This window comes from Otolemur garnettii, unplaced genomic scaffold (genome assembly GCF_000181295.1).
Source record: "Otolemur garnettii isolate 467f Iridium unplaced genomic scaffold, OtoGar3 scaffold00136, whole genome shotgun sequence".
In the NCBI taxonomy this organism is placed as follows: Eukaryota; Metazoa; Chordata; class Mammalia; order Primates; family Galagidae; genus Otolemur; species Otolemur garnettii.
This window is the reverse complement of record NW_003852531.1, coordinates 3,693,089-3,703,375: the sequence shown is the minus strand read 5'-3', so window position 1 is coordinate 3,703,375 and position 10,287 is coordinate 3,693,089. Positions and strand designations below refer to the sequence as shown.

Genomic DNA, 10,287 nt, shown 5'->3' with positions numbered 1-10,287 from the left:
AATATCAAATTGCGACTTTCAATCACTAAAAACTTCAAAAAGACCACTAAAAATGGATGAGTTGCTTAAAATGGGAGACTCAAACCCAAATTAATTCAAAAAATCAAAATTTCACAAATATAGATGAAATTGCTTTTTGTTTCTTAAAAACAGAAGTTTAGATCAGGTTGCTTTTAAAACTCATACTCGCTTGTTATATGTTCAAAGACTTGTCTATATGAATACAGTATACCAGAGTCAAAGTTAGAACAAAACTTATTTTTAAGGTGCTGTTGACCTCTAGGGTAACTTACTTGACAATTCCTGTACGAATGAACCTAGAAAGAATATTTTTCATCCCATGGTCAAGAATCTGATTATTAATAACAATAATAACAATAAGAGCACTCCTCTTATAAACAGATAATAACAACAGGAAAGGTTACCACTTTAACAGAATGAATATTTTTAGTTTGTCTTTATCTTCACGAAACAATATGTGCTCCCCCTGGTGGCCAGAATGATACTTGGTGGTTTCCTAGATCAAGCTAATCAGATGACAACTGGTTTGCCAAAGGAGCGTTTTTATTTTTTACATCTCACAGTTTCCAGTTCTAATTCAACTTTTTAAAAAGTTAATTTCTCCAGTTAATTTGAATATCTTACTTAGTTTTCATCCAAGAGATTTTCTGTTAAATCAAAACCATCTAGTTGGAGAATTCTTGTTTTATATTGTTTATTGTTTGGGGTAAAATAAAATCTTATAGAGCTAAAAACCACATCCACAAGTGACTGGAAGAAATCCCAAAAGTTAAGACTGTGTGGCAAGCATAAGAAATGACACTGCAGATAATCCAGCAAGTCAAGATAGGTCACCAAAGGAAAAGGAAATAAAATGGGACAGATGCAAATGCAACAGGAGGTGAATAAACACCTGACCAGCTCATTTCATCCTCAAGAAGAAAAATAAGAGCGCAGGCAACCCAGGTGGTTACACTGTAACACAGCTGACATTCCATCGCCCAGGAAAACTGTGACTGGGATCCCACTTTTGGATTTGGCCAGACCCAAAGCAGATGTGTGTTCTAAGGAAAAACCCAGGCAGCACCTCCCGGAGAAGAGCTCTGTAGAGTAAAACAGGAGTTTCAACTGGTTTCAACTCCAAAGGGACTACAGTAAACTGAGTATAATTGTTCCAAGTGTTTAGAATTCCCAGGTTGGACTGGGGCTAAATGTGTGGTTCTCATTTTATGGCCTTGAGAAAGAAGACAGTGAGATTGTGATTCCTCCTTGTTCTTCTCTTGGAAAGAAAAAAAAAAAAATTCAAAGATCTAAGGACAGAAAAAAAAAAATTTAAGTTGAGATACAAAGGTTTAACCAGAAATATCACAGGACATTTCTTCAGTGAGTGAGGCTACAGTTCAGACACCAAGGTCAGGGTGAAGAACAAATACCACTTTGTGCATAATTCCTGTTTATTCAAAGAAGGGAATCGAGTGTTTCTTATTACGCGTAGCCTGTCTGGATGCGTGATCCTTTCAACGAAGTTCCTCAGGCACATTCTGGCAAAATTCTAAATTCATATCATCCAACGTAACATGGAGCAGGTAGAATTTGTTTTTAAAATAAACCCAGGACAATGTAACTGTAGTTGAGGAGGCTGATGCCAAGAAATCAACAGTGGGCTCTAACCTCCACCACAGTTCAATTAAATAAATCCCACCCTCTTGAAAGAGTCAAGAAACATGCAAACAGGGGAAATACAGTTGTCTGTAAGTGGGATTCACCTGACAGGAGGTTAATTCCACATGGATTTCAGTGAATTTGGGAAGACGTAAAAAAAAAAAAAAAATGCTGTGTCAATATTGGAAATTTCAAACTGGTTGTTTCCAATATTTCTTCAAACAAGGTTCTTCCCCACTCCTCTACCTGTTTCTCTTCCTGGCCTTCAGTGACTAAACCCTTCAAAGAACAAGAAAATTACCTTCCCTAAACCTTTACAGCTCTGCCGTGATCTGAAGGGCAAGTCAAGATACCTTTGGAAAGGTCAAAGCGCTGTGTCTCCTGTCTCCTGACCCTCTGTCCTCTTCTCTGGTTTGTTTTCCTTCCTCCTTGCAGAAAGCAGCCCCCTTTCCCGAGGAAGTTGTTACATTCCCTCCTAAGTACTTCCTCTAATAATGAACACTGGAGAATCCTGTCTTTAGTCTTTTAAAGCACAAAGTTGGTCCTCTTTACAAATACCCTGTTTTTAATAAACTCCTGCTGATAGTATTCATTCACAAGAATAAAGTAGAGGACAAGAGAGCTGAAGCTGACGGTGTACAGAGAGCAGATCTGCAGCCCCTGTCTGTGTGCACTTCCAGTAGCACAGACAGGAGCAGGCATGCTGCACATGTGATTACTCCTAGACAGATTCACAAAATACGGGAACAGCATTTGCCTTTATGGACAGAGGGGAGAGTAGTCCAAAAACTTCTCTCTGTATTTGATGAAATGAAAAGGTGGCCTGAAAGCCACCGTCCTCAGGGGATGTTTGTTCCTGGAAGTCAGGAAGACCCACTGCCTGGTTTTATAGTGATGTCTATCACTTTCATTCTTTCAAAAGAAAACCAAAGGGCTGAGTGATTATGTCTTTATTTTTTTTCAGGTACATCTCTTAAATTAAAAAGTAAAAGGCAAGACAAACCACTTTGGGGAGTGATTCTTTCTCAAATTATTCTACCTGATACAGTGTATGTAATTTTATTATGGGCCTTAAGTACCTCCACAGATACATACGCATGGAGAGAAAAATGCAATATTCCAGTGGTATATTTTGAAAAATATTTAAATTCTGGATCCCCCACTAACCTTGGAAGTGACTTCCCTTAACAGCTAAGCAAAATTACCTCCAGAGAGGGGAAGCCATGGGAGTGCCAGTCTCCCAACAAGCCAGGTCACCACTGGGGGCTTTACAGAACTAAAGATGAATTTCACAGCCAGAAACTTGGAGAAGTCACAGTCCTCTGTCACCGTGGAACAGGAATTTAAGACAAGATCACTGGAATTTCCTATTGCCCACAGACTCAAGAGAGAAGGTTATATACCTCCACATCCCTCAGGAAACACCAAAGCCTGTCGACACTGGGCCTGAAGGTCACCGGCCCCAGAGGCAGGGAACTCTGAAAGACCCACTTCCAGCCACAGAATGTGAGAAACAACAAGAGACAGATTTGAAAAATGCCTCCATTTGCAGGTGGCATTTAAAACACAGGTGCCTTCTACCCATTCTGGGTTGCATTGCCCAGATCTTCTCCTCCTTAACCTTGATCAGCCTAAACATAGAGAAATGGGAGTGGTGACGACACAAAGGGAGAGGCTGCTGTATAGATTCTTCCCATTCCTTCATAAAGTGGTGAGATGTCCTTCTCTAAGCAACAAGGATGGACACAGGAAAACCCTCTCCTGGATGTCTTGATGCACATGAAGATAGACTGAGAGAGCAGGACCTTGAGGACATGCTTTTTTTTTTTTTTATGCCCTTTTTTAATGCCTTATTCTTGTGACCAGTTTAATCAGTTTCTCTATAGGATGTGCTGGCATGTAAGGCTGAGAGACCCCAGTCTCAGTGCAAGTTCCAATCCTGGCTGTCTGATGAGATGGTGTCCCCCAACTTCCACACCCAGGGTCTGTAACTCATAACCTGCTATCTACTAGAGAAAATAAATCAACTTTCTAGCCATCAATAGTCCTGTCTGTAAAATGGAACCTTTTTTAAAGACAAGAAACTTTTAAAACCTGAGAAAAAAAGTCTCTACAAGAAAAAAGTACTATTCTGAGATTAATACCCTCAACAGACACTACTGCACTAAGATGCAATAAGTAGTTTCCCACAGGTCGGCCGGGGCTAGGTCCAGAGCAGACACACACCACAAAAGGCAGCTCTACCTATAAGCAAAAACTTCAATTCAGAAACCTCACCCATTAGTTCTAGAAAGCCAAACACAAGAAAAACAAAACACTGCAAGAAACTCTAGTGTAGTTAAAAACCTCTAGATTATTTGTTTCCTTGGCTAATTTTCCTTAGCTTTTAGGATGTTAGGGATGTTCTGGAAAAGTCCTCCACTGGGGCTGATTGCCTTCTGCTCTCCTTATTCCTTTAAGAATTGACTTCATTTTAGGGTGACTTCTGTATCTACTTCAGTTTCCCAGGTTCCCTTGGCATTTCCTGGGGCACTAACAATCACACCCATCCCTTGGGACAGGGGAAGGAGCTGCCAGGTACATGGGGCTGCCCACGCAGTTGGCAAATGCCCTCCCATTTCCCTTTCTCTCCTGCTTTTTGCCCAACCTGGGCAGCAAGTGCTCAGGAGTAAACCAACAAGATAATTCCCTCTTGGGCAGCGCCTGTGGCTCAGTGGGTAGAGCACTGGCCCCATATACCAGGGTGGCAGGTTCAAACCCGGCCCCAGCCAAACTGCAACAAAAAATGGCCAAGCCTTGTAGTGGGTGCCTGTAGTTCCAGCTGCTTGGGAGGTTGAGGCAAGAGAATTGCCTAAGCCCAGGAGTTGCAGGTTGCTGTGAGCACTCTACCAAGGGTGATAAAGTGAGACAGATAAAATAATAACAATAATAATTCCTTCTGATAGCAGTCATCCTAGAATTCAGGGGCAAAGAAGTCGCAGTGTACATTCGAAATACTCTACACTCAGACACGGACGTGCTCACCCTTCCCAAACGTGTTTCAGACACTTTCCTTTATTTGAAGGCAGCCACCTTTAACAGGTGATGTCAGAATGTCACCAGTGATATTTTTATGACCACAAAATTGCATTACATCCAGGGCCCGTCACCAGTGCGCCTGAGTTTGGGAGCAGTTAGCAGCTCTTGGGAGACACTTCCTGGGCTTTTCTGCCACCACCACACCCCCCTCTCCCTTACAAATCAGAAGTGGGAAAGAACCTTTGTACCCAGAAGCAGTTTGTGGTTTAAATTAACAAATGTGCTGACCCCTGAACACCAAAAACAGCCCTGATGCATTTACCATTTGTCAGATGCCCCAGTGGGGAGAGGAGGAGGAGGAGGGCTGCCTCCAGGACACCCGGTTTTTTGACTACATGAACACTCAGAGAGTTCCAGTGTCCTCTGCTCTACCCCAATCTTCTTTGGTGTGACACAGTCTCAGAAACGAAGAGAAGCTCAGCCACTGGACACTGAGAAAATACAGGTTTCCAGACAATACGTGGGGGAGCCAGGAGTGAGGACAGACCGGCCAGGTTTTGTTATTATAAAAACAGAAAACCCACGGCCTAGGTTTGAATGCCCCATTAGGGTCCGAGAGCTCAGGAGGGCAGGAGCTGCAAGCCCCAGGTGCTGAAAAAAGGACTGTCACAGAGCCCTGTCGTGGGACCGAGACCGGTCCTGGGGCCTTCCACAACTGGGGAGAAGCCGAATAAATGAAGGGAATTTCCATACAGCCTTTGACAGTAAACACCGAAAAAGAGAATAGAGCGTCAAGGACCGGAGGAGAAAAAGGAAGGCCTGAGGACAAAAACCGAGAGGACAGAGGGAAGGTCGGAAGGGGGAGTGGTAAGTAGGAGGGAGGGAAGGAGACGGAGAAGGCCAGAGCAGAAACTGAGGCTGGATGGAGCGAGGTGGGCCCTCCGAGGCTGGGTTGTGAGGAGGGCACAACAGCCAAAGCCAAGTTCAGAAAAGCCGAAAAAAAAAAACCGGGCTAGTAAAGATGTGGCCAACAGGGCCAGAGGCCGGGGCTGACCGGACGACCCTCCACGAGCCGCCACCGGCTTCCTCCTCCGCCGTGTCCTCGGGTCCCTCCCGTGTGGCTCGCCCGGGCCGCTGGGCCAAGCTGTGCACCCCTCTCCGCCCGCAGGGCTGCGGTCTCCTCTGGGCTCGGGGCAGAGCTGTCCCTAGGAAGTCGATGCCGGGATGGACAATCCGTGCAAGCTACCAAGAGCGTCCGGGGCCTTGCCGCCGGGGCTGGGAGGCTTCCGATCGGCTGCTGCAGGAGGAAGCACAGGAGCGTCGGATCACTGTCCCGTGACGCGCGAGACAAAGAACTTGGGCCCAGGATGCCTGCAGCCCGAGACCGTGCGCGCTCGACCCGTCGGAGCTTTGGACCAAGGCAGCAGAGACTGCCGCTCTGCAGACGCCAAAAGCAGCAGTGACCACCCACCCCTCCCTCTCCCGCAAAAGGAGCCGCTAGCAAGGACAGCCTTGGCAAGTGGAGGTCCTCGAATGGCAGTTTGCAAACCCTCCCTGACCTCTGGGCGGGAGCAATTCCCTTTGCTCCTCACCACCACTCACTCAGTAAAGGAAGTGACAGGGCAGGAACAGGGGAGGTTTTGGGGTCCCCTTAAGCCGACGGGGGCCCGCATGGCCCCCATCCCTGGCCCCCACCCGCCCGCCTCGAGGTGGTGCCAGGAACAGCAGGTCCAGTCAACTGACACCCGCAGGTAGGGGGACATCGTGTGGGCATCGGGTCACCAAAGACTCCCCCAGGGCGGCCTGGATCCCTCCGACATAAAAGGCGGTCGCTCATCCCGAGAGCGGCAGACACGGACATCCAGACGCGCTCCCCACTGTGGGCACCGAGCGTCCCAGGACCTAATGGGCCTCGGATTAAGTGACAGTGGGCTTGCCAAATCGGGCGGTATTCTGCGCGTTGCTCTATTATTTAGGTTTTGGGAAAGGGCCCAAGTTTTGCTACTGGAAGCCAGAAAGTGACGCCACGATTGCACAACTGTTTTCCCCTTCCCAACCGAGGGCCGCTCGGCTTCTTCCACACCGGGAGGTACCGCTTGTTTATACCTAAAGGGGCCTATTTTTAATTTCCCTCCCTCCCACCCCAGGCCTCCTTTAGAGGGGGCACTCGGGACGCCTCAGTAGGGGCTAATGGACTTTTACTCCTGCAGCCCTCGCCCCAGCCCCCAGGGCGAAACGGGCTGTGGGATCCGGCGCGCGCCCGCGATTTCATGGTTTTAAAGGGATCTAAAAACCTTTCCAGGACACAGCGACCCCTCGGCTTCTCCCTTAGCTCTTTTCCCTAAACACAATTTCGGCCACCTCGCCAACAAAGTGCTCAGACCTCCTCTTTCCACCCCCTCCACACGCTTCCAGGTGAGGACTGTTTAGAAAGCATCTGAGGAGAAGGAGGTTTCTCAGCCAAGGGCCGGTTACCTTAGAGACAAACAAGGAACTGAGCTACTTACAAATAAACACCCAGGAGCCCATTATGGACTCCACCCCGCCCTAGGGGGATGAATCCTGCCGAGGGTTTAGCTCTGTCCCGACCTGTCCCTCCTCTTCATCCCATAGGACCCTCCACCCCTCCCTTTCCTCCAGGACGACCCTGGGCAATGTAGCTGGGCACATCTGGGGTCCTCCATCCTGAGCCTGAGTCTGGCACTGCAGGTTTATTTAATCTCAGGAGCTAGGAATGGGGATAGGCGTGTGTTTTGTTTTGTTCTTAATATCGGATTTGCAACTGTAGGGCACTCTAGGACCTACACAGATCCTTGTCTGAGAAAGGATCCCTGGGGCTGGTGGCTGAAGGGTGCTGCGGCTCCGGAACACGGCACCGAGACCCCTGACAGCCTGCTGTTAGGATCTTACAATAACCCCACAGCAGAGCTAACTGGAAAGATGCTCCAAGTTATCTTCAAGAGACATACACAAGGCATCTCTTTGTGTATATGAAATATCTTACAGATTTGATTTCCAAATCTTCCGTTTTTCCAGAGCCCTGCTGGGAGGGACTCTGGAACCCTGAAGTTTTGATGGTTTCTGAAAAGGCTGCAAAATACGAGCTACCTTAAGAGCACAGCTAGTAAGTAGTCTGTCACCCTGGGGTGGCTGTGCTCTGGCTGTGAAAGACCCTGGGCTGGGAAGAGGGTCCGGAGTCCTGGAATGTCAGCCCTTTCACATGAAGATAAAGTGGAATTTTTCTATTCTTCTTGGTTCCCAAGAATTAAAGTTTCCTTTCAGGGCATGGGAAATGAAAGTAAATCATACTTTCTTGCCTCTATAACAGGAAGCACAGGCTCACTACCTTTTACCAAGAAAAAATTAATAATGTTTGACGATAATTTCACATTTCATTAGGCTTCACTGAGGGTAACCTTTAAAATGGTCATTTGTACCTAATTTAGTATTGTTGTGTGTTGTGTGTTATGTGTATGTACTAAATTATCCAAAGCATTGGGTTTTTACTGAGGATTCATTGTATTAAATTGCTTTCAGTAAGGAAATTTTGTAAATGCTGTTCCTACTATTCTTGAGAGTTGAAAAGCTGATGGCAGCACATTGTCCTGTAAGATAGGTTACTTTGAAGATATGAATTTCTTAAGAAATAATTAGAAAATAAAAGACTGTGATTCATATTACTTTGCTTTGTCTTTTCAAAGACCAATTGGGAGGAGGATCTTTAAAATCAGCTTTTCTACCCGTGAGAAAAGGAGTAAAAAAATCCATAACCCGAGTCTGTAGGTAATTCTAGTGCTGAAAAATAGATGATAAATGATTATTTCTATATTCCTGTTCAAACACAATTGCCTGCTAGCCTGAGAATTTGTCGTTAATCGTGGAACTGAGGTATTTAATGATCCTATACCAGAAACTTTATAAAGAATTGTGAGGATCAGGAAATTAAATTGATATTTAATTACTAATGTGAATTATTACTGTTATACATTTGGAAAGTAGGTGGGATATTTCCAAATAGGAAGCAGATATAATGACAAAAATGGCTTGATTACCAGCATCATTCAATAGCTCTATAGTCTGAAAAAGAAAGCATCTTCTAAGAAAAATCAGTCGCCAGCGAGTCTAAAAGTTGAAATCATCTCCTACTTTCTCTCAAATTAACAACTAGTTTAGAATTAGGAACTGTATGTCTTACCCTTGGATTATTAACTACATTTCATAATCTGTGTCTAATACAGAGTTGAAACAGCCTACAGGACATGGAGCTCTACTGGGAAACAACTCCATCCTCTAAAAACTTAAGTCCTTTTTCTAAGACCTTCTCCTTGGGATCAACCCTGGGAAAATCATGTCAATTTGTGATATTATCTTATTATTTAAATTTAATTTAAAGTTTAGAAGAGGTGTAGTTCTCAATGTTGATAACTTGGACTTTTCTATAATTAGGTGAACGTTACCCTAACATGCCCCTCTATCCTGATACTGTAGGAAAAGTGGGAAGAGAAAAACCACTTTTCTTCCTCCACATCACTGTTACAGGTGGCATCTTACTCCCTTTTCCTCCTCCTGTACATCAAACCATCCTGTCTCACCAAGACTGCTTAGAATTCTTAGAATTTTTGTCTGGGTGGCACCAGTGTGGCAGCCTCTCTATCCCTTGCCTGCCCAGTGCCACCTGGCACTGCAACCCCCCCACCCCAGGTAGGTGTGAGGCAGATCAGCTGGTGAAGAGACTATTATAATCTGGGAACGCCCCCACCCCAGGTTTGTGCCCTCTCCCCTTCTCTACTAGGGCTGGGAGAGGTAACTCCTTCCTTTCCCAGATGGGTTGAGGTTGCAAATTTCTGGTGAGCAGAACCTAAACACAGGCAGATTTGAAACTGGCAAATCTAGCCAGTCCCTTCCCCACGAGGAAAATAAGGACTCAAAAACAGGTGAGCTTTTTTCAAGTTAAAGAAAAAGCTAGAACCCTGAGGACAGTGTTAAAAGATGCCCTCACACTGCGATCAATTAAATGCCTCAAATCTGTTAGTTGACTTCTCCAGGAGCAGATTTATGGAAGAAGAGGTGGAAGCCGAGGAGGCAGAACTTCCAGTCCCCAGTCCTCTAGAGAGAACCCACACCACACACAGCTCAAAAGAGTCTGGACTTGGGGACACATGGTCTAAATGCTCTCTTCCTTTCCACAGTGTGTGTTTTAAATAAAAGAGCCCAAGGAGAGACCAGGGCCTGGGGGGGGTGGGGGGTTGTTTGTTGGGTTTTTTTTGTTTTTGAAAAGGAACCTGGAAGATGTGGTGAGTGAAGGGTAAGCCTAACTGCCCCTGTAGTGTCAGGCTCGGGGACAGGCCCACAGAATGTAGGCCTGGAGGGTGCCTTGTAGACTCTTCTATGGATGGAGAAACTGAGACTTGGAAAGAAGCAATAATTTGGCCAAGGATGCAAGAATCAGACCCAAACCCAGCATCGTGTTCGCCAACCTCTTTCCCTATCTCCACAAAAGGAGAGGGTGTGAGGCTGGGACCTCTCTCAGCCTCAGAGTATCTTTCTGGGGACACCTGTTAGAATTCATCTGCTCCAGCAAGCTACAGGTTGTCTACCCCCCCCCCC

General features: G+C 45.9%; 1 protein-coding gene across 1 annotated transcript in view; it reads right to left on the bottom strand.

The window, feature by feature from the left end:
- Nucleotides 1–5,885: 5,885 nt before the first annotated feature.
- The window catches only part of PAX1 (paired box 1), an 8,268-nt gene continuing 3,866 nt past the window's right edge, over nucleotides 5,886–10,287 (bottom strand). Inside the window, exon 5 of the mRNA XM_003798472.1 lies at nucleotides 5,886–5,977. Within this exon, the coding sequence (XP_003798520.1) occupies nucleotides 5,886–5,977 (92 nt within the window). The remainder of the gene's footprint in view (nucleotides 5,978–10,287) is intronic.